Source organism: Puma concolor, chromosome E1 (genome assembly GCF_028749965.1).
Source record: "Puma concolor isolate L17-30 chromosome E1, mPumCon1.1.hap2, whole genome shotgun sequence".
Taxonomy (NCBI): Eukaryota; Metazoa; Chordata; class Mammalia; order Carnivora; family Felidae; genus Puma; species Puma concolor.
Window position 1 is genome coordinate 16439377 of NC_141680.1, and position 24284 is coordinate 16463660.

Sequence of the window (24284 nt, forward strand, 5' to 3'; positions counted from 1 at the left end):
GAACAGAGGGTTACTGGAGGGAGTGTGGGAGGGGGGATGGGCTAAATGGGGAAGGGGCATTAAGGAATCTGCTCCTGAAATCATTGTTGCACTATATGCTAATTTGGATATAAATTTTTAAAAATAAAAATAAATAAATAAAAATAAAGAGCTTGTAAGGAATACATGTAAGAAATAGAAATAACTGTAAGGTGAGAATGATACAAAGAGGTATGAGGAAAGAATGCCAGAATCATTTGGAAAGCAAGGGGCATCTACTGAAGGTAGATAAGTAGCCTTTATTTATGGCATGTCCCTAGTTTTGATACTGCTGGCCACTCTGGCATCATGAAGAGCTGTTGCTACGGAAACAGGGCATCCTCAGCTGGAGGAGAGGTGCTTTAAGAAGCCTCAGCAATAATAACAATGCAGCCCATTCCCAATTACGGTGCCAAACAGCAGCAGAGGCTACGGGAATCTCATGGCTATGGATGGGCGCACGTGTACGACTTCCCTGTACCCTGGAACACACCACGTATCTTCTAGGTCTGGCAGTCATGGTCAAAGGCTGGATGGGCACCCATCAGATGAGAATCACTGGCGTTAACACCAATTCCTTCACTGCTCATTCAGAAATCTTGAGTATAAAGGGGTTTTATTTAAAGCACAGATTTCTTTCCAAGTTTGTGAACCAAAAGAATGTAAAGGGCAAAAGGAGTAATTCGCACCTTATTTGTTAAAATGCTCCGTTCCACCTAAGTCACTTTTATTTATGATTTCTGCAAACCACAGCCACTGAAAACATGAACCAAAGAGATCTTTTTTATTGTTTTTAGGAGACAAGCCAGAAGTTAAAATCACAAGGCAAGACCAGGACACAAATCCAGCAGTGCCCAAACAAGACTAAACATTCACTTTTGAAAGTTCTGCTTGTATCTGTTATCACCCATAACTTAAAATATGTTAGCCCCGAAATAGCTGGGAGTGGTGAATGCATTCGAGCTCAGCTCCCTTTGAGGAAACGTAACCCTGGGGGACAAGCACATTGAAAGCAAAAACTCCAAATGGCAACGCCAAGGAAGTGTTTAAACAAACGTCTCAGCTGAATAAAAGGTAGAGAAATTCAATATTTTAGGAAATGGGGCACACTTAAAGGAACAATTTGTCCCAGCTTAACAAAGGACTGTTTCCCACAAACGGCTGGGACTTCCCAGTTGCCATGTTAAGTTCTAATCCCCCATATTTTACTATTACTTGTTAGTCACTTAGAAAGTCCCATCTAGGGGCGCCTGGGTGGCGCAGTCGGTTAAGCGTCCGACTTCAGCCAGGTCACGATCTCGCGGTCCGTGAGTTCGAGCCCCGCGTCGGGCTCTGGGCTGATGGCTCAGAGCCTGGAGCCTGTTTCCGATTCTGTGTCTCCCTCTCTCTCTGCCCCTCCCCCGTTCATGCTCTGTCTCTCTCTGTCCCAAAAATAAATAAACGTTGAAAAAAAAAAATTTAATAAAAAAAAAAATAAAAAAAAAGAAAGTCCCATCTATATCACGAGTCTTCATTCAGAAGAAAACGACCTTTTGTGCTCACAACTGGATGTTCCTTCAGCTGACTTTTGGAGATACCTTCTGTACCAAAAGCCCTTTAGGCCATGGACCCCCTTGGGGCTCCATCTGAATGATCTCCTCCCATCTCTCTTGCCTCTCTCCAGTACTACCGGTGTGCACAGATCACTCAGCTCTCTCCTTTCAGCCTTGAGCACTTCTCTCTGCCTAGCCTCCTCATCATGCTGTGAAGGACCTAGCTGGTTAAGAAGGCCATGGTCACTGTCATTGCGAGGGACCTAGCTGGTTAAGAAGGCCATGGGTCACTGTCATTGCGAGGGACCTAGCTGGTTAACAAGGCCATGGGTCACTGTCATTGCTAGGATTCCCTTGGGAACCACTTAACTTTTCAGGTTCTGAACAGTGATTCTCAAATCCGCTTTTAAAGTTTGTCATTGTTGGGCACCTGGGTGGCTTAGCCATTAAGCATCTGACTTTGGCTCAGGTCATGATCTCACAGTTCATGAGTTTGAGTCCCACATTGGGTGAGCTCGTGCCCTGCTGTGGGTGAACAGGAGTCCCACTTTGGGTGAGACCCGCTTCTCTCTCTCTCTCTCCCTCCCTCCTCGGATGCTCTCTCTCTCTCTCTGCCCCTGGTTCACTTGCACCCTCTCTTTCTCTCAAAAAGAAAAAAAACCTGTCACTATTTCAAAAGAGAATTTGGGATGGACAAGTACACAGCATACTGGGAAGCAGGAAATCTGGACCTGGGATTCACTGACTGTGATTTGGGGCAAGTCACAGAACCTATCTGAGCCTGCCTCTTCACCTGTAGAATGGAGAGAATTATACCCATTTTATATTACATCAAGTAATTTGGAAATACTGCAACAAATATTTTGTAGAATGCAAGACAAGCATGCTTATATTGTAATAAAACATCAACATTATAGATCAAGACAAATGACTCAAAATGTACCTTCTGTCAAAGCAACTCTAACATGTCTCTGCTTATAGTGAATCAATCAAGAAAGACACATTTCTCCTACAACAATACATTCTTAATTCTAGAGGTCTGGGTAACTCCAGAGCTGACAGATGTATTGGAACCTGACCACAAGATGCTCATCCAGTCACCAGAAATCTCCAAAGATCAGAATCTCCAAGTATTCAACGAAAAAAAAGAGTGTAGCACTTGGCCTACATAAATGATACTACCATATGAGTAGGCGTTGGCTACCCGTCCCTACTGTTCTTATGTGACCGAGAACAAGAAAAGTTCAGAGGTATGACAAGGGGACAAAGGTGAGCAATTCGGTCTGAGATGGGATAAAGACCCCTCAGTTCACCTCTTTTCTTTATGAAAGACAGTATTTGGGTCATCAAATTTACCTGTCAGTAAGTACATCTCCCAAGAAATGTCCCCCTTATGCTTGGAGGCCATTATGAAAGTAGCACTAATATATTTTGCCTAACATCCATACTCCAGGTATCACGTGCAACACTTAGAGACCAACACAGCATCTGTTCAGAGTTTACAATATAACATGGAAACAAAAATCAAAGATCCTGGCATGTGACCCAATACTGTATGGAGGACGATAGTTTCTTACGTTTCAGAGCTTTAATCTAGAAGACTATAGAACACCAAACCAAAACAGACTAAAAAAAGCATTATCTTTAATTTTACAAAATTAATCTTCTTCTAGAGAAGACCTCAGAGCCCAAACTACAGCACAAGACATTTTATAGCTATATTACAGACTCACTGGGATTTATAAATGGAAATGATGACAGAACAACCACAGCACTGAACTCCCGCTGCTCTAAATCCTGTGTTTCCATGGGTGAAAAAAGGAAGAGCAAAAAGGAGGTCAAGTTCTTACATGAAGACAGAGTTTCAAATTTCCATCCATTGTTTAAACATATTTGAATGACTTATTGTGTCAAGGATCTGAAACCCAGAAAGCTTTGCCCTGTCAGCAATTTTTCTAACGTGCAACCTCAAACTAAGGATGGAATTTTCCTTCCCAAGTCACTAACTACTAGCAGTCAAAAGCAAGAGTAACCTGGGTAATAGCCAGAGCAGTTACAGTAGTGATGAATGGCATTTTCCTCTTTAGATGTAGAGACTCTAGTTTAAACTTGTGACTGCCTTTAACATGGAAACAAGCAGATGGCAAAAGTTATGCTTGACCTTCTTCCTTGGCTTCTGAAGAGTGCCAATTTATATGGGGATGGCTCAGAAGAATAATAAACTTCAGTGTTCCTTCTTGGCACACTATTTTCCTAAAACCATTTTCAATAGTCATGCTGCACACAAGTGGGACTTGATGTGTTTCTAAGGTCAGGGAGGAAAGAGTCCAACTGCTGGACTTCTTAGCTAAAGGAAATAATCGTGGTAGTTTTCTTTTTTGGAGGGGACAGCATCACCATTATTAGGTCCTGAACACAAAAGCTTATGACTCTACAGCTAATCTGAAACACAGTCTGTATGGATTAAGTGGAGATAAAATACGAATGTACGCCTGTCTAGTGGAAAAATAAATCTATAAAAGTTCAGACCAATGTGGAAAAAAAATGTTTCCAAAGAGATTAAATACACTGAAATGATTAAAAATGACCACATGATCCAGCAATTCAATGCCTAAGTACATACTAAAAGGAATTGAGAGGAGGGACTCAAACAGATATTTGTGTGTCAGTACTCATTACAGCATTGTTCACAACACCCAAAAGGTGGAGACAACCCAAGTGTCCAGGAACAGAGGAACAGATACACAAAAATGTGGTATATGCATACAGTGGAATATTATTCAGTCACAAAGAGGACTGAAGTTTTTGAACATGGATGAAAATCCCAGATGCAAATGCCAGAATTTAACAACACATTAGAAGGACAATAACACAATGACTCAGCAGGTAGGATTAAATGTTAAAAAAATAAAACCCCAAACTAAGCTAATCAATTAGATGGAAAACCATGTGATTATATCAGTAGATGCTGAAAAGGCATTTAATAAAATTCAGTTTCAATTTTCTGGCAAACATGCTTAGTGAGCCAAGGTCACAAGAATAACTCCTTAACAGTCACAGATTCTGGAAGTGAAAAAATGTCACACTTAGGGTCTCTCTCTGCATTGTTCATTGCATTATCCTCAATGCCTAGAATAGTGTCCAGCATAAAGAAGGCACTCAATATTTACTGAGTGAGCCTCCATGCTGTCAGCTCAGAGCCCAATGCGAGGCTCAAACTCACAAACTGTGAGATCATGACCTGAGCAGAAATCAACAGTCACTCAACTGACTGAGCCACCCAGGTGCCCAACATTAAAAAAAAAAAATTCTTAAAAAAAAATAACAATAAGCTCATTATATGTTAACATAAGTAACGTGTCTTTATGAAAAATAACTGTATTCCCCCTAAACAAAACAAATTTCACAAAAATGGCACCATTTCTGTGCCTTTGTGAATATCTTCAGCATCTACTTTAAGAGAGACCAGCTGGACTCTCATTGTAGGCCTCTGTATTGACTCTGCTGTGATACGTTGTGTGGTTGAAAAATATGATGAAAATGCGGCTTCACACAGATAAGTAGTTAGAAAAGACAGAAATATTTTGGGGCACCTGGGTGGCTCAGTCGGTTAAGCGTCAGGTCATGATCTTGCAGTTCGTGGGTTCGAGCCCCGAGTTGGGCTCTGCTCAGAGCTTGGAACTTTTTTTGGATTCTGTGTCTCCCTTTCTCTCTGCCCCTTGCCTGCTCACACTCTGTCTCCCTCAACAATACATAAACATTAAAAAATTTGTTTAAAAAGAAAAGTGGGGCACCTGGGTGGCTCAGTTGGTTAAGCATCCTACTTTGGCTCAGGTCATGATCTTGTGGCTTGCGAGCTCCAGCCCCATGTCGGGTTCTGTGCTGACAGCTCGGAGCCTGGAGCCTGCTTCAGATTCTGTGTCTCCCTCTCTCTGCCCCTTCCCCAGCTCACACACTCTCTCTCTCTCTCAAAAATAAATAAACAATAAAAAAAATTTTAAAAATGGGAATGCAAGCTGGTGCAGCCACTCTGGAAAACAGTATGGAGGGTCCTCAAAAAACTAAAAAGAGAACTACCCTACGACCCAGGAATTGCACTACTAGGCATTTATCCAAGGGATAGAGGTGTGCTGTTTCGAAGGGACACATGCCCCCCCACCATGTTTATAGCAGCACCATCAACAATAGCCAAAGTATGGAAAAAGCCCAAATGTCCGTTGATGGATGGATGGATAAAGAAAAAGTGGTATATATATACAATGGAGTTGTTACTCGACAATCAAAAAGAATGAAATCTTGCCATTTGCAACTATGTGGATGGAATTGGAGGGTATTACGCTAAGTGAAATTAGTCAGAGAAAGATAAAAATCCTATGACTTCACTCATATGAGGACTTTAAGAGACAAAACAGATGAACATAAGGGAAGGGAAACAAAAATAATATAGAAATAGGGAGGGGGACAAAGCATAAGAGACTCTTAAATATGGAGAACAAACTGAGGGTTGCTGGAGGGGTTGTGGGAGGGGGGATGGGCTAAATGGGGAAGGGGCATTAAGGAATCTACTGAAATCATTGCTTCACTATATACTAACTAATTTGGATGTAAACTAAAAAAAATAAAAAATAAATAAAATCTGAATAGAAGGCAAAAAAAAAAAACTGAAAAGAAAAGAAAGAAATATTTTAACACCTTTTCTCTGGGCTTGTTGATAATCCTCCTTGAAAGTACATCAAAACTCAAAAAGCAGTAGATTCTTAAAGATTAGTTGCAATGTAGAATCTAAAACCTTATTAATGAACTTATCATACCAGGCCACCTTGAAAGCCACTGGTCAGCTGGGCTCTCGCCTGGGATGCAGAAAGCCAGAGAGAGCATTGCTCTTATATTAACGGTGAGAAAAAAATACACAAACCAAAAAAATCACAACTTTCCTTGAATCCATCAGAGAGCTCGGGACAAGCAAGGACCATCTCACATGTGGCCGAGCTATTCAAGCAGACGGGAAGGAATCCGCTAAAATTTCTAACAAATGACCGACGGCCAAGTGCAGGGCTAGCGCGACAGTACAGAACCTCTGGGAGATGACTGCACAGAACGGTTTGCACCCGCTCTGCGGCTCTTTCTGGAGATCTTGGCTGCGTGCTCGTGAGAAAAGCTGCAGAGTGGGAAACCGGAGAGAGCCTCCTCCTGGAGCAGAGTCGGTGGACTCTGAGCAGGCACCGCAGGAAGGGCGTGAGGCCCTGAGAACCACTGCTCGAACACACCTCTCAAGAGCCTGAAACCCCTGGGGGAGGGGCAGCCCTGGCAAAAGTCTGATGCAGGTCGTAAGGCCAGGACAAGAGAACAGAGCCTTTCACCACCCCCGATGGAACAGCAGGTATTCTGGGCCACAGGTAAGCTGTGCTGCAATTTTCATTCACAGACAACGGCTCACCGAGGGACAGTAGGGAGGCTTGCAGAGCCTTTGAAGTGGCCCTGAAGCAGGACTTTAGGAATGAAAAGGAGTGGAGGTGATGGAAAAGTCACAGGAACTTGACAAGTGCCTGGATGCACGGAATTGGGATATTCCAGGGGGTTACGTCATATCATCAGCAGCAGCACCATCTCGGCCATTTGCTGAGCACCACAGAGCCCCGCCACCCTGAAGCAGTTATCACTGTCTCTATACCACAGACAAGAACCCTCCGCTCAGAGAAGTTAAGAAACTTGTCCAAGGTCACACCCAGGGGCGGAGCCAAAATTTAAATTCAAAGCTCAGGTGTTTTCATTTGACCAGGATGCCATCCAATGTTATATCAGTGACAATGTCCAATTACCCCAATCCTTAGTGAATTCAAATAAAATGCGCCCTTTTTTAGTTCTTCACTCTCCACAGAGGAGAGCAAGGACAGCTATTTGACTTCCTTACAGCTTGTCTTAAAATCAGAGATCATAGGGCGCCTGGGTGGTGCAGTCGGTTAAGCGTCCGACTTCAGCCAGGTCACGATCTCGCGGTCCGTGAGTTCGAGCCCCGCGTCGGGCTCTGGGCTGATGGCTCAGAGCCTGGAGCCTGTTTCCGATTCTGTGTCTGCCTCTCTCTCTGCCCCTCCCCCGTTCATGCTCTGTCTCTCTCTGTCCCAAAAATAAATAAACGTTGAAAAAAAAAAAAATTAAAAAAAAAAAAATCAGAGATCATAGAAGGCAAGTGGCCAGGGTTCCAATATGTAGCAAACAAATCACTCTGTCGAAAAGTGCTGGTAAGGCTCACGTGCCATAAAAGGGTTGAGGCATGGTGATCAGACTGAACCGTCACTACAAGTCCTTGCCTCAACTACAGTCAGCAGTGCTTGACAAGTAGGCAAAACTGAACACTTATTCAGATTCGACTTGTCAAATAAAGGCAAGCCAACCTTTGCACCAGATGTAAGAAATGCTGCCTGGAGAATGGTGGAGAGCCTCGATCAAAACCAGAGGCACCACTCGCCTACGGAAGGCTGCCGGAGAGGCACAAAGCCCCGAGAACCCTCACAACCTGACTCCACTGCCCCAGTGGGTGGTCACAGGGCTTCCGGCACTCCCAGGTCCTTCTCAGGTCTCAGCAATTTCTGAAGTTTAGTGTTGTCTGTAGACATTTTGAAAATGTCATTCCAAAAAAAACTAAAACAAAACAAAACAAAACAAAACAAAAAATGCCTAACCATTCTCGGTCACTAATGGACAAATTCGAGCATATGCTTTAAAAGCTCAATTGCTGGGGTGCCTGGGTGGCCCAGCCAGTTGAGTGTCCAACTTCGGCTTAGGTCATGATCTAGGGTTCGTGGTTTCAAGCCCTGCGTTGGACTCTGTGCTGACAGCTCAGAGCCTGGAGCCTGCTTCTGATTCTGTGTCTCCCTCTCTCTCTGTCCCTCCCCTGCTCATGCTCTGTCTCTCTCCAAAAATAAATAAACATTAAAAATTTTTAAAAAGAAAAAAAAAGCTCAATTGCTTTAGATTTAGTATGCTTCAGCAGGAGGAAGCAAGCGACAGTGCCCCCCTCCCCTTTCTTTTCAAACTATTTATAGCCCCTTTAATACTAATGCCATTTATTTTCTTCCATCAATGGGCTTCATTTTCCTCTCAAAGAGAGGATAAGAGAGGATAAATTTGAAGTGATTGAGGGGACAAATTCAAACCATCTCCCTAGAGAGCTGACAAATACAAATTCATAATCCCACAAAATGAAGATCAATGTTATGCTATAAACTCCCGCCATCTACCTAGTTCAGGGTCTTGGGGAGCACAGCTATTTTTGTTCTAACGCCTGAATTAGACGATAGCCTCATTTTGAGGATGAAAAGCAAAGAACAGTTCTTCCTTGGAAGGCAACATGCTTTACTGATTTAGTTAATAAATCTATACGATGTCTCCATGAAAAGAGAGAAGGCAAGTATGATTAGCCCCCATTATCTGAGGAAAATGGAGACATGGGAAATTTAAGAAACATGGCCCTGGACAGATACCAAGGACAGGAAGAAATTCTTTGTTTTCTGGGCCTGGCACTTTGTACCAAAATGAGGAGAAGGAAGAGAAGAGAAAGTGTCTAATAGCATGCCACGTGGCTATGAACCCATCCTGTTCAACCTTTTCGTCTACAACGTGAGCCAAGACATAGAATTTGTCTGGCAAATGTGCTAATGATAAAAAGGGGAAGTCATCAAGATTCCAAAAGGTCTCAGCTGGCTGGGGCAATCAAGCAAAACTAGCAAGATGAAATGGGGGGGACAACATAAAGTTCAGCACTTGATTTCAAAAGAATTTCTTAAACAAACAGAGGAAAGTTGAAAAGTAGTTCATATGAAAAAAGCCCTGGGGCAGATGTTGCGAACTGTTGGCGCAGATGTGTTTTGTTTGGCCTTTGCAGTATTTGTGAAAAACACTAAGCCAACACTGAAAAATGTGGAGAGTCGCACAAAAATCCGGATTTCCGGCTTCTCTTGAAAACCTGATAGGTCTGGCATCTCCAGGTGTGCATTCAGACATGACAACAATTGGTTAGAACAGAGATGTGGCTGTCCCCTTTAGATAGGGCATTTACTCGCCCGGTGGATACACATGGATGCACAGTGGCCTGCTGAAGCCATTTAGGTTACTTTTCTAGCGCTGTGAGCATCTGTCTGAAACTCCTGACCTGGGGATTTCGGACAACCGCCAACTCCGTAGAAGCCAACAACATGACATGGCCCAAAATTTCACCCAAAAATCCAAGGTAATGAATGAATGGGAGAACTGGGTCTAAACCAGTGGTCCTTAACTTCTGAAGAGTCACAGACTCCTTAAGAGAATTTTGAAAAATCAATGAATCTGTTCTTCAGAAATAAGTCTATCAATACAAAAATGAATAATTTCAGGAAGTTGACAGTCCCTGAGCCCCCAGTTCCCCTGTTAACAACCCCAGTTTAGAACAAGGAGGTAAACTGTCCCACTGTGTGCCCACACAGTATGTGTCCTCTTGGCCAGGAACCATGTTTTAATAATGATGCTGACAGGGGTGCCTGGGTGGCTCAGTTGGTTAAGCGTCTGACTTCAGCTCAGGTTGTGATCTCACAGCTTGTGAGTTCGAGTCTCACGTGGGGCTCCATGCTGACAGGATTCATTCTCTCTCTCTCTCTCTCTCTCAAAAAAAAAAAAAAAAAAAAATGATGCTCACAAACTGTAAGGTAACCAGGATGATAAAGGATCAGATTGTAAAGCTGAAGAAACTAAGAATGGTTAGCCTAGAAAAAGGAACAGTAAGAAAGGAACATAATATCCATTTAAAATTTCAGAAACTATAATAAGGAAAAGGGATTACACACCGGTCCAGCTGGCAGAACTCAGCAACGAGAAGTCACAATGAGGTCTATTTTACTATTTCAGTTCAGTCTAAGAAGGAAAGAAGTTTCTTACAATTAAAGCTGTTGGATACTGGAAAAGACCGAGCCTCTCCTGTGGAACAACAAAGGAGCGAGTTGTCCATCATCGTGAGTGTCCAAGCAGAGGCAGAAGGACACTGAAATGTCAGAGATGCCATAGAAAGGATTCCTGAACTGGGAGGAAGGTTGTACTGCAGATACTTGAAGCTTCTTAAAAACCGAATGTTAGTGAGCTGAGCTGGAGATGGCAATAACAATTTCTTCCCCTCCTGAACCCTGTTGCTCTGATGCAACAGTAACTCTGTAGCCAAGCTCCTCCACTCAAGAAGACAGAAGCCCAGTGGCTGACCCTCTCGGTGCTTCTCAGTGAACTTACTGGGAACTGGTCAACGTTTGGCCACTCTCGAAATGTCACATGCCAGCTTTCTCTTTTTCTAACCCACTCCTCTATTCACCTCTTTTCCCCCCTCAGCCAAGCTGTCTGTTTTAATTCTTGGGAAGCTGCGTAAGGCTCGTAGCATATCAGATCCTGTATTAGTGGAATTGACTCATCTTATCCACAAAGTTTGAAACATGTGGGCATTTAATTAAAGCTTTGGCCTGATGATTTCAGCAGAAGAAAATGGGGAGAATTCTGTGCTGTATTAACTCTGTATGAGCACCACAGTCTGGTTAGAAGAGGTCACAGACTAAACCAGTTCGTCTGCCACGTAGGACATGGTCAATGATCCAAAGTTCTCCAAAATGTGTAGCAGAATGCTAACCGGGCAGCTGGTTCCGAATTCTCAAAAAACTACAGCAAGTGCCTTCCTGTGTCTTCAATTTCTAAATCACTGCCTCCCCAAAGATAATTTTATAGTTAGAAACACTGCTTTTCAAAAATGTTTGCTAAAAAAAGTCTTTCAAGACACCACGAATGGGAAATAAACATTCCCTCTCATTTACAGACTAAAAAGCACCCTGGTTCTGGTTGGACACAATCAAGGTGAAAGTTATAAAATGAAAATTTCCTTCTGCCCGTAATATTGCTCTCCTCCCAAGTGTTCCTCAGAAGCTTAGGAAACAAGTTCTGAAAGCAAACTTTTACTCTGTTCCAGGGAAGAGGGGAATCTTGGGCCTCTCGACCTATAAAACTCAGTATTTTGGAACATCCATAATTCTCCCAAGTCTGTGCCAGGCAAATGGAGTCTCTCTTCCGCAAACCACCAGCCAGCCAGGGCTGGATAGCAAGGCTTTACCCACAGGGGCTGACAAGAATGGGACTCAAAAGCTCCCTGGAAAAAAAAAGTCTCTGTTCGAGCTTGCATTACAAACTGTTGGAAAAGATAGATGGAGGGGATGACAGGAAAAGCAATTATTTCTTCTGGGCTTCCTCTCTGTCTGGATTCTAAGGAGACGAACACAAAATTCCACCACAGATTGAAATGCTATCTAAACATTCTTGAAAATGTGGTCTTGCTCTCTGAAACCGGACCTGGCCCTGCTGCATCAACCTGTCACCTATGAACACGTGAAGGTGGCGAAGGCCGACATTCCCGCGGGCGGTCTAATTTGGGGCCCGGCCTGTCACTACTGCTAGTTTGTGACCGCAGGTCAGATCATAAATAACTAACTGCAAGATACACCTCTACATGGCATGACCCAACAAAAAGTCTTGATGCGTCCTTCACGTTAGGTTCACATTCTTGGAATTTTAAACACCTGACCCTCTCGTTAAGTATTTCAGTGAGCCGTTCGAAGTGCAGGTTGAAATCACACTAGAAAGGTGTGTCATTATTTCAAAGAGTAGTCATTCGAGACTGGGCACACACAAATCAAGCTGTAAACAACTTTATAGGGACACACGCTGATCAAAATGTTTCATGGTAAAGGGCTTTTGCTTATTTACAATAAATAAATAGTCTCACATAGACCAAATGTTCAATACCGTTGAATAAAATGTTACTGCACGTGAACTATGTGTTGAGAGAAATACAAAGATGGGGAGGATTTAGTTCTTGCCTCAAGGAGCTTATAAACTAGTCGAGGGGGCAAGATTTGTTCGCTAGTAAGTCAAAGGAGAGTACACGCACAGGCCTGGGAGTCTGTGGGCAGAAAGGATATACATGTAGCTAAGGGGTATCGAGATGAATCTGCTCATGAGAAGTGTGGACCAGATGAGTTCCAAGTCCCTTCTAGGTCTAAAATTCTAATTCCTGTATATCCAGATGAGCTAAACAGAAAATTTCATGGAGGAAGCAGTGTTTGAGCTGGGTCTTAGGTAGATTTTGAAATGAAGTTACTAGAAGAAAAAGAGGAGAGGGAGCATTTCAGACAAAACAAAGTAAAATGCATGGGTTCAGAAAGCACGGTGCTTGCGGAGCACTAAGCCTTCTGTTTGGATGGATCTCGGCAGGACACAAAACTGGAAAGGCAGATTGAGGCCTTGAATGCCAAACAGAGGAACTTGGATTCGATCTGGTAGACAGAGGCCACTGAGGTTTCTGAAGAGATAGATGACAAGACCAGACATATAGAAGGAAAGGTAAAGGGCAGAAGGAGGCTGGAGTATTTGCAGGCTACATTGTTACTCTTTATTACCTCTAAGGGCCCCATGTACACAGGCCTCACCTGCTAAAGAAGCCATGCTTCATAGGAGAAACCTAAATAGACGAAAACAAAGCAATAAGGGCTAAGAAGGATGCAGGGACTAGGAAATCGGATCAGTCTTAGGAAACTAACAGGTCTATATACAAATACTGCTGCTGATGACAACAAGGAAGGAAGGAGATACTTACAAATAGGCCAATGGAAGATGGTTATTAGGAAGAAAAGTTAGTCATAAAACGTAGGGGAAATCGAGACATGGATAAAACTAAAAACGTAAAAGAGACACATAATACCTATAAGCTACTAGCAGAGGAAGCAGGAATAAGAGAGAGCAGGACATTTATACATAGGATGACACCTCCCATCCCCCCAAAATTCGGGTAGCATAATGTATATTTTAAGAAAATAGCTGCAAAAAAAAAGAAAAGAAAATAGCTGCACTAAAAAATGTCAAAGAGGACAAATGACAGAACTGAAACTATCACAGAGGCACACACTGACCTAAGGAGTTAGTATCGAAAAGGGAACAGCAGAAACTGCACATAAGACCAGAAAAGGCATGCTCAGCATCTCTGTTATGACAGCAATTTCTGAAATAAGATGCCTAAACAGAAGAGAATCCAAATGAAAAGGAAAATGGTTAATAGCTAACAGCTGGCCCCTCAGTCGTGGAAGCATTCCTCCTCCCCAAACACCCCTTTCCCCCTTCATTCCCTTCCAACAGCCCTCCTTAGCTAGATCCAAAAAGAACTATACAACTATGACATGAATCCATGTCTGACACTGTGGAGAGAGACAAGGAGACTTCACTTTTCTCACTTAAGCCTACATGGCACTGGCCCGGGTGAGCTGTGCTCCCATATGCTCCTGGTTCAAGGGACGCCGACTGAGAGCTCACTGCTGGTTTAGGCAGCCCACCTCTGATAGGAGTGACACAAGTCATGCACACTTCCTGCCGCACGGGGGGCAGATCAGAAAGAAAGTGCTCTCCACAAGCATTCTGGTCACTTGGTCATTGGGTGGTGAAGAAATCAGGAGGATATGATTAGTATGGAGGAATAAGTTACTTACTTGCCTGCCATCCTGCCCCACGTTCGTCTGACCTCTTACAACAGTTCGAATATTGTCATCCAGTCTCCTAGTGAAAAAGTTCAGGGATACAAATCATTAAAACAGTCTCTACTCTAGGGTGACCAAAAGAAAAACAGCTGGTAACTTATCCATCAACTCCCACAGGGGGTACCTCCTTATCCAGAGAACCACACAAATTTGAATGATGGAAGACTGAGGCCTCAGACCCCCAACTAAGGCACAAATGGCAGTGTAAGAAGTCGAGCCCAGCATAGACTGAGGAGTAGTCTCTGCCTTTTAAGAAGCCTGTTCTTGCTTATTATTCAGAGCTGTCCGAAAGCCCCAACATAACTTAGTATTTTCCAATGGAGAAAACCAGGAATGGCGATGTTGCCGAAACTCTATGGGAACAAGTCAGAGAATTCAAACTGCCCCCCACAGAATCCCCGGGCACATCCTTAGAAACCTTAAAGGGCTAAGGAACCGGTGCTATATGGGATCGGTGCTTCATCCTCTGGGCCCTGACTGCGATCCGTGTAGGAGGTGGATCTGTGGACTCCAGTTCCAACACGGGCCATTTGGTGGCACCTCAACCAGAGACATTCATACCGGTTTAATTCCACTTTCCGTTCAGAGAATGTTTCAAAGGTATGTTGTCGTGCAGTGATTTCTGGACCATTTTTCCTGTGCAAATCCTGGCCAACTCAGTAGTCTCTGCTAGAACTGTTAGAGCCGAAGCCCACCAGAGCCGAAGCAAGAGGCGTCTTTGCGCATCCTAAGGCACCCGACTGAACAACACACTCATGGCAAAGGTCTTCACTGAAAGGCCCGAAGGTCGTAAGGGAAAAGGGAAATCATCTCCTGGATTCGAAGTGAGGCTTCTCTTCATCAAAAGTCAAACAAAACAAAACAAATGCAAAAAACGATATTTGAAGTACTGACATCAACCACGTGTCATGTGCCATGTGTCACAGCTGGAAATCCAGACATGGATAAACCAGAACCAGGCTACTGGGCAGGAAGGACTCCTGACGTCTAACTCTGGCAAGCACATCCCAGATTAATCCCAATATTTAACCTTCGGTCACCACAAACGCCAATGAGCACATCTGACCATATTGATAGCTGGTATATGGCCCAGGAATTCATATATAAACCCATCCTCATATCTAAGACTCGGAGGTACAAAAAAAGGTCAATCTGCTAAGGACATAAAACCAATAAAAATAGAGAAAAAAATGCTTTTACCCCCTTTTGTAACCAACCATTTTGAATAGCCTGTTAAAGCTTCCTTCCCTTTTTAGAAATAATTTGAAGACTGTCCAAAAAAAATCCGATTCTTTGCCACAAGGTTCATATGGAAATCCAGTTAGGGAATTATTTTTTTTTTAAGTTGTCATAAACAGCAAACTTGAGATTACAGGGTTCTAACTGATAAGTGTGATCTAGAATATGATTAAAATCAACAGCATACTTTTCATCAACGATTAATAATCATATGGTGTCACTTACCTTATTTTCAGTCTAATTTTGTTCACGACTTCATCAATGTTTGCCAGAGACTACAAAAAGAAGGAAAAGTGCCAGCTATTACTTCACTTTCTAGAATTTCCCCTTTACAGGGAAATAATGAGCTATCGAGGCTATTTATGACATCTCAAAAAAATTAATCATAGTGTGATACAATTTTAACTTTAAAAAAAAAAAAAAGAGTGGGTGGTTCACTGGGATGGAGCGCCTGGGTGGTTCAGTGGATGGAGCATCCAACTCTTGATTTCGGCTCAGGTCATGATCTTGCCATTTGTGGGATCGAGTCTCGTGTCCCCTGCTTGTGATTCTCTCTCTCCCTCTCTCTCTGCCTCTCCCCCACTTGCACTCTCTCCCAAAATAAATAAATGAAGTTAAAAAAAAAAAAAAAAGTATAGCAGTTGTTGGCAACTACTGCCAATTCCAGCCTGGTATCTATTTTTAGTAAATAAAGTTTTATTGGAACACAGTCATGCCCATTCATTTACATATTATCCACAGCTGCTTCTGAGCCACAAACGCAGAGGTGAATAGTTGCAACAGAGACAGAATGGTCCACAATGCCTAAAATATTTCCTATCCAGCCCTTTACAGAAAGTTTGCTGACCCCTGGCATATAGGATTGTGACAAGTTCATATAACAAAATACACCAACTAAAATGAAAGATTACAACCCACAACAAGAGGCATAAATCTTACTAACATAATGTTGCACCAAAAAAGCCAGACACAAGGACATATGTCGTATGACTCCTTTTATATAGTCCAAAAATGAGTGAGGCTATTCTTTCATGTCAGGAGCCAGGATGGTGGCTACCTTTGGAGGAGGTAGTTACTGTGAGAAGGCAAGAGGGGTCCATCTAAAGACGCTGCACGAATGTCTTATTCTCTAAATGGTGGTCACCTGGCTGTATTCATTTTGTGAAAATTCATCAAATTGTACACTTAAGACTTGAGTACTCCTCTACATCATGTTATACGCTGATAAATAAATAAATCTATTTTTTCTAAGTTTGTAGATCCATTAGAAAAAAACATCTGGAAGGAAAAACACTGGTAGCTTTGGAATCTATACCGGTAGCTGTAATCTATGAAATCAGTAGCAGTAATTTCAATCTGAGAAGGGATTCTAATTTTTTATTCTTTTTACCTGTAAGTATTTTCTAACTGCTCTATATTGGCTACACGTTGCTATTGTAATTATAATACAGTTATTTCGAGTTTTAGGACAATGACACACAAGTGGACTATTTCCAACCTTAGCCAGCAAAAAATGCAAGGAAATGGTGCCCCCTAGTGGAATAGAGATTGTACAATTTTATAACACCATTTTAACTCAAGTTTTCAAAAAACAATTTTTTAAGTCCTCTTTCCTTTTACCTCAGAAGGAAGCAAGGGTGATGCAGGAACTGTGCTTATTAATTATTATCAACAACCTCTGGTGGCAGGAGAAGGCCAGGAGCCTGCCTGGTAAAAGAACCAGGTCACAAGTGAGATGTCAGACCAGGCCATTTACATCTTTGTTTACTGTTCTGACAAAGCCACTGGTTACTGAGAATTTTCAGAAATCCAGACTAAGGTGAAAATGAATGTCAGAAAACAGAAGTTATTTTAGTAACTATTTTAATTGAGGAAGCTGTCAAGTTACCCCAAAACCGGACTGGGTATAAACCAGCAGTGTAATAACAGGAGCTGAGTTTGTTGGAGGACCTACATTGGGCACAGTGCTGCCACTACGAACATGCTCTATGTATAGAGGGCAATCTGTTTAGCCTGAGTGTATACTTCTTCATGTGTAAACTGGGCATAACCTCTTCCTTAAAAAAAAAAAAAAATTGGGGGGGGGGGGAGTATTGTAAAAAAAAAACTATTTAAAAAATGTTAACATCTAGGGCGCCTGGGTGGCTCAGTCGGTTGAGCGTCTGACTTTGGCTCGGGTCATGATCTCACAGCTTGTGGGTTCGAGCCCCGTGTTGGGCTCTGTGCTGACAGCTCAGAGCCTGGGGCCTGCTTTGGATTCTGTGTGTCTCTCTCTCTTCTCCTCCCCTGCTCACACTCTGTCTGTCTCTCTCTCTCTCTCAAAAATAAATAATACAACATTTTTAAAAATTTAATTAAAAAAATGCTAACATCTAAAGAATCTGGGTGAAAGGTAGCCATAAATTCATTGTACCAATGGATAACTATACCAAAATTTAAAAATTATAGTTTATTTGAAATTGGTAAAATAAAAACAAATAAAAAAGAAATTGGTAAAACATGTACGTAACCAAAAAGCCGAACAGTACAAGAGGATAAATTAGTGAAAAGCTAGGCTTCTTCTCTCCCTGTCCCGCCCCAGTTCTCCTCCTGAGAGGCAATGGCTCCGAGCTGGCTTCTTCTGTACTGTCCCAGAAACGGTCTATGTATTTACATTTAAAGCATGCCCATAACTTATGTCCCTTTCTTTATCCAATGCACATTGTCCTGCATCGTAGTTTTTTCACTTAACAATATGACTTGGAGGTTATTCCACAACAGTAAATATTGATTTGGGGTGCTACACACACCAACCAATGCTGAAATTTAACTCCTTAAACATGAAGGTCTTGCTTAAGCCATCACAATTTTTCTAAGAAGAGTAATTCAAAATATTTATGCCTTCGGATGTTCAACTGCATTTAAAAGAGCAATAACATGGGAATGGTCTAAATGGCCACAGTAGAAAAGTTAAAATAAATCAAGCCAAATTGATGCGGTGGACTTTTACACTACTGGAGATGCTGGGCAGGGAGGCTCCAAAACAACAAAGATAGTTTATGATAACATGCTATTAAGAGGAAAACACTAAAATGCAACTATTTAAAGACCAGAAAGAAATGTTCTAAAATTATCATGCTTGAAAAGATGCTCAACATCACTCATCAACAGGGAAAAAAAATCAAAACCACACTGAGATACCACCTCACACCGGTCAGAGCGGCTAAAATTAACAACTCAGAAAACTACAGATGCTGGCGAAAATGTGGAGAAACAGGAACCCTCTTACACTGTTGGTGGCAATGCACACTGGTGCAGCCACTCTGGAAAACAGTATGGAGGTTCCTCAAAGAATTAAAAATAGAACTACCCTACGACGCAGCAATAGCACTACTAGGAATTTATTCAAGGGATACAAGAGTGCTGCTGATTCATAGGGGCACACGTATCCCAATGTTTATAGCAGCACTTTCAACAACAGCCAAATTATCGAAAGAGCCTAAATGTCCATCAACTGATGAATGGATAAAGATGTGGTTTATATATACAATGGAATAATACTTGGCAATGAGAAAGAATGAAATCTGGCCATCTGCAGCAACGTGGATGGAACTGGAGGGTATTATTCTCAGTGAAAAGACAGATATCATGTTTTCACTCGTATCTTGAGAAACTTAACAGAAGTCCATGGGGGAGGGGATTGTTACAGAGAGGGAGGGAGGCAAACCACAAGAGACTCTTAAAAACAGAGAACAAACTGAGGGTTGATGGGGGTAGTGGGGGGAAGAGGGGAAAATGGGTGATGGGCACTGAGAAGGGCACTTGTTGGGATGAGCACTGGGTGTTGTATGTAAGCAATGAACCACGGCAATCTACCCCAAGAACCAAGAGCACACTTGACACACTGTGTTACCCAATTTGACAATAAGTTACATTGAAAAAAAATTTTTAATGTTTAAAAATATAAAATGATCATGTTTGACGACATGCTACCTAGACCGATTGGTGACCACGTTCCCTTCATCTTCCAGATTTTCTGCTGGTTCCCCAGCAGGGAAAGGGTGCTAACGTTTAATGTGGATTCATTATGCAATACTCTTCTAGATGTTCTACAGAAATGATTTCCCTTAATCTTCTCAACCACACTAGGCATGCTATTTTCTATTCAGTGGGGGGGGCGGGCGGGGGTGGGAGATTAGGCTCTGAAAGGATGGATGTTTTGTCCAAGGCTGTGTATATAACATTCAGCATGGCTGGACTTGGTTGGGGTCAATCTTGACTCTTGGGTTTCTGCTCTTTCTTACTCTACCATGCTTTTTTTTTTTTTTTTTTAATGTTTATTTGAGAAAGTGAGAGAATGAGAGAAAGAGAGAGAGAGAGAGAGAGAGAGAGAGAGAGAGAGGAAGAGAGACAACCCTAGGCAAACACTGCCCTATCAGCGCAGAGCCCGATGAAGGGCTCGAACCCACAAACCATGAGATCATGACCTGAGCCGAAATCAAGAGTCGGCCACTTAACCAGTTGAGACACCCAGGCACCCCTAACCATGCTACCTCTAAAGTTAGATCCTCAACCTAACTTTTAGGCATCCCACATATCCAAGGGATGTGGCACACTCCTTGCTAGGTTAGTAATCCTCGCGGGGTGGAGGGACTCCCCTGGTGTTGGGGAAATGCCCCAAAGGAATCCAGATTGGTGACCCTGGGTGGAGGTGATACATCTGCTCTTTGAGAATCACCCATCTAGTTTAGTTATAAGGTGGTTGTACAGTTTTATGACTTAAAAATGTTTTAATGATGGAAAAGTATTTCCTGATTCTAATAGCAATTCTTGCTAATTACAGAAAATACAGAACTTCCCACTGCACCTCCATCAGAAAATAATCACTATTAGTGTTTTGGTATATTTTTCTACTGTTCTTTCTAAGCAAATATGTGGCTTAAAAAAATTAAACTGGCATGAGAAACAATTTGGCATCTTACTGTTTTCACTTAACAACACAGATCCAGAGCATTGGGGGCGGGGGTCATTAAAAATTCTTTAGAAAAAAATCTTTAGAAACAGCTCCACGTGACTCTTCTGTCAAAGTTATTAATTGTATCAGTTTTATATTTATTTTTATAGATTTTACCTAGATTCCCCTAATCAAACCTTTAATGAAAACATGGCAAATGATTACCTTCAGTTTTCTACTAGGAGACTAGAAAAATTTTCCAGATCTTTGTTACCAAACCTGGCTACTCTTCAGAACTACCCCTAAGAGCCCTATAAATACAGCAAGCTGAGCTCCTGCCACATGGACCTAGTGAGTTAGAACTACCTGGGGATGTCCTACCTCCAGGCACATATCTCCAGGCAACCACTGACACGCAAGCCGCTCCTACTCAACAGACACCGCATACACATCCTCCTCCTTAGAGTGACCCTAAACTCATTCTTGATACACTGACATCTACTTTAAATTTTTTAAAGGTTTTTTTCATGTTTATTTTAAAGAGAGAGAGAGACAGAGACAGAGACAGAGAGACAGAGCACGAATGGGGGAGGGACAGAGAGAGAGGGAGACACAGAATTCAAAGCAGGCTCCAGGCTCCAAGAGGTCAGCACAGAGCCTGACATGGGGCTTGAACTCACCAACCGTGAGATCAGGACCTGAGCTGAAAATGGACACTTAACTGACTGAGCCACCCAGGCGCCCCTAAATATTCTAAACTCAACTCAGAAGTATTTGCTGCAGGTCCATGAGGTGTAGAGACGGGTTTTGCCCAAGATTTAGCAACAGGTGAAAGACATTATGATTCATGCCACTATTTTCTATTACGTTGTCATTACAGACCATGGGAATCTGGGCTGGAAAATGAACTGCTAAGTGTAAATCTGGGGTCGGGGAAATAAAAGCAACCTTGTGTCACAAATTTTCTTACTTTGCTAAGAAACTTCACTACGCGTTATCGTGTACATGGAGGTACGATTAGACAAGACATATAACTACATCTGTGGAATGACAAATGTCTAGTTGCTACCTTCAGTAGTTTAAAATCAAATACATATAAAAACATGTCAGGAAGAAGTGAGAACCTGGTGGTTTCCTATGTAATTTCCAAATCTAACAGTTATTTTTGCTTTGATGAGTCAGTATTCTTGATACAGTGGGGCAAATGGTATTTTCACAGCTAAAACTGCTGTCTTTATACAAGTTGTTCCCAAATTTCTACCTCCAGCTAATTCCTAGAATTCCTCTTTCACACTAAACAATGAGCTCTAAAGGCTATCTGTGAAATCTCAAAAAAGACAATCACACAGAATCATACCATTTTCTCCAACTTTATTTAAAAAAATGAGTATGTCCATTAGAAATTTTTTTTAATGTTTATTTATTTTTAGAGAGACAGAAGGCAAGTGGGGGAGGAGAGAGAGGGAGACAGAATCTGAAGCAGGCTCCAGGCTCCCAGGTGTCAGCACAGAGCCCGACACGGGACTCGAACTCACGGACCATGAGATCATGACCTGAGCCAAAGTCAGATGCTTGACTGACTGAGCCACCCAGGCGCCCCAAATATGTTCATTAGAAAAAGCTTAGAAGGGGGAGTCTGGATGGCTCAGTCAGCTGAGCATCCGACTCTTGATTTCAGATCAGGTCATGATCCCAGGGTCACAGGATTGAGCACCCCGTTGGACTCTGCACGGAGTGTGGAGCCTGGTTAAGATTCATTCTCTCTCTCTCTCTCTCTCTCTCTCTCTCCCTTCCTCCCTCTCTCTTCCCCCCTCCCTCTCTCCCTCTGCCCCCTCCCCCACTTGTGCCCATGTTCTGTCTCTCAAAAAATAAAAATTAAAAAAAATTTTTTAATTAAAAAAATAAAAGAAAAAGTTTGAAGGATATATGCCAAAAATATTAATAATTATGAGAATTATGAGCTCCAGACTCAAATATCCAAATCCACACTTCCACCGGAATGGCCCCCAAATGTTCAAAACTTAGCTTGCCCTTACACCCCACTCCTACTCTATTTACCACTAAAGCCTGCTCTTCCTCCTTATCCCCAAATTAGCTTAAAGGTATCTGGTGTTGACCCACTCCTTCTGCCAGGCTAGAGAGCAAAGTTCAAAATCCTTCATTTGGGTGCGCCTGGGTGGCTCAGGCAGTTAAGCGTCCAAATTTGGCTCAGGTCATGGTCTCGTGGTTCATGGATTCAAGCCCCATGTTGGGCTCTGGGCTGACAGCCTGTCTCAGGCTCCCGCTCCTGCTGTCTCTCCCTTTCAGAAATAAATAAAACATGAAAAAAAATTTTTTAATTAAAAAAAAAAATCCTTCATTTGGCGTATAACGTGCCGCTGAAATGCCATTTCTTCAGGGAAGTCTTTTTGGGTCCCTGAGACTAAGTGAGGCGGCATGTGCTCTGCTCCCACAGTACTTGGTGCGCTTCCTTCATGGCAAGGCTGAGCACTCTTTCTCCCTCTGTGCCTCCTTATTCCCATAACACCACTATTAAATGTTTAGAATGGTATCTGTGTGTTCAATAAATGTTAACTATTATCACAGTTGTAGCAGAACTTAGGGGTCTTTAGAGAGCAAGCAGCAAATCATAATTATACAAACAGGCTTTGTAGAGCCATAATAATTTGCTTATAATCTGTTAATGGTGTATTTATTACCTGTTAAGGTAGACCAGAAGCTCTGGGTTGGTAAGGACCCCATCTGTCTTGTTCACCAGCTAGGCCCAGATTTCTTAGAAAACTGGGCAGAGGAAGTGTGTTTTGGTGGGTAAAGGAAGGAATTTTAGATTCCACATCCTTTCAACCAGTCTGTGACTTTGGACTCCTAAATGGCTCTGTGGACTTGCTCTCTGAATCCCAGTCTTCACTCGGGCTCTTATCGTCCCCTGTAGGTGATCTGCCAACTGGTCTTCCTGCCTCCAGTTCTGCCTCCCCTGGCTCACCCTCTGCTCTGCTGCCAGATGGAATATTTTAAATGTGAATCTGATCCAGTCATTACCCTGTCAAGAGTCCTTTTTTTTTTGAGAAAGAGAAGGTATGTGCAGGGGAGGGGCAGAGAGAGAGAGACAGAAAGAAAGAGAGAGAGAGAGAGAGAAAGAGAGAGAGAGAGAGAATGAGAATCCCAAGCAGGCTCCACACTGTCAGCACAGAGCCTGACACGGGGCTCAATCTCACAAACCATGAGACCATGACCTGAGCTGAAATCAAGAGTCGATGCTTAAATGACCGAGCCCCCCAGGCTATCTAAAGTCCGTAAGTGAACAGCCACTGCCTAGAGTCACTGTCTCCAGCGCAGGGCGTGGACATCCCAAAGGGGTTTGCAATAATGCCCATTAGAGTGTGAAAAGAAAACATTAAAATCTCTATTTTGGGGGGGCTGGATATAGTATACTTTATTGACAGTACATGACAAAAACCTCTGTTTTTATTATTTATGTAACAAACACTACTAAAACCTAATTTATTTAAGACGGCTACTAGAGTATGTACCTAATACTTTGAGGGTGTGTACAAACCTAAAACTGGGCCCGGTGACAATGAGCTGTGTAGAAAATATTTCCCTGAGAGGCATGCGGGGCCTGCAAGCCTAGAGAACATGGTCCCTTCAGGACCCTTGCTCTGCCAACCCCATCAGCCTTATCTCCTAGGAGGCTCTGTTCCCTGTGCACACTCTGTGTTTCTCATCTCTGAGCCTTTGTCCTGTGCTTAGAATGAACTTCTCTCCCTGTCATCCTAGATTTGCCCATCAGTTGACTCTGCCTAGGGTAGAGTTCCGCCAGACGGCCACAGGCCTGGCTCCTTCATAGGTATCAAATCTTCGTTTAAAGGGAAGTACCTCACACAGACCGTCCCCGGCCACTTATCTAAAGGAGCCCCCCACCCCCGCTGCACCTGCTGTTTACCATAGTATCCACGACACTTGATAATTTCTTGTATATTT

At 42.6% G+C, this 24284-nt stretch overlaps 1 protein-coding gene across 1 annotated transcript in view; it reads right to left on the reverse strand.

The window, feature by feature from the left end:
* VPS53 (VPS53 subunit of GARP complex) overlaps positions 1-24284 on the reverse strand; it is a 137763-nt gene that overhangs the window by 110369 nt on the left and 3110 nt on the right. The window contains exons 3-4 of the mRNA XM_025916500.2: positions 15596-15645; positions 14084-14150 (exon numbers count right to left, since the gene is read on the reverse strand). Coding sequence (XP_025772285.1) covers positions 14084-14150; positions 15596-15645 — 117 coding nt within the window. The remainder of the gene's footprint in view (positions 1-14083; positions 14151-15595; positions 15646-24284) is intronic.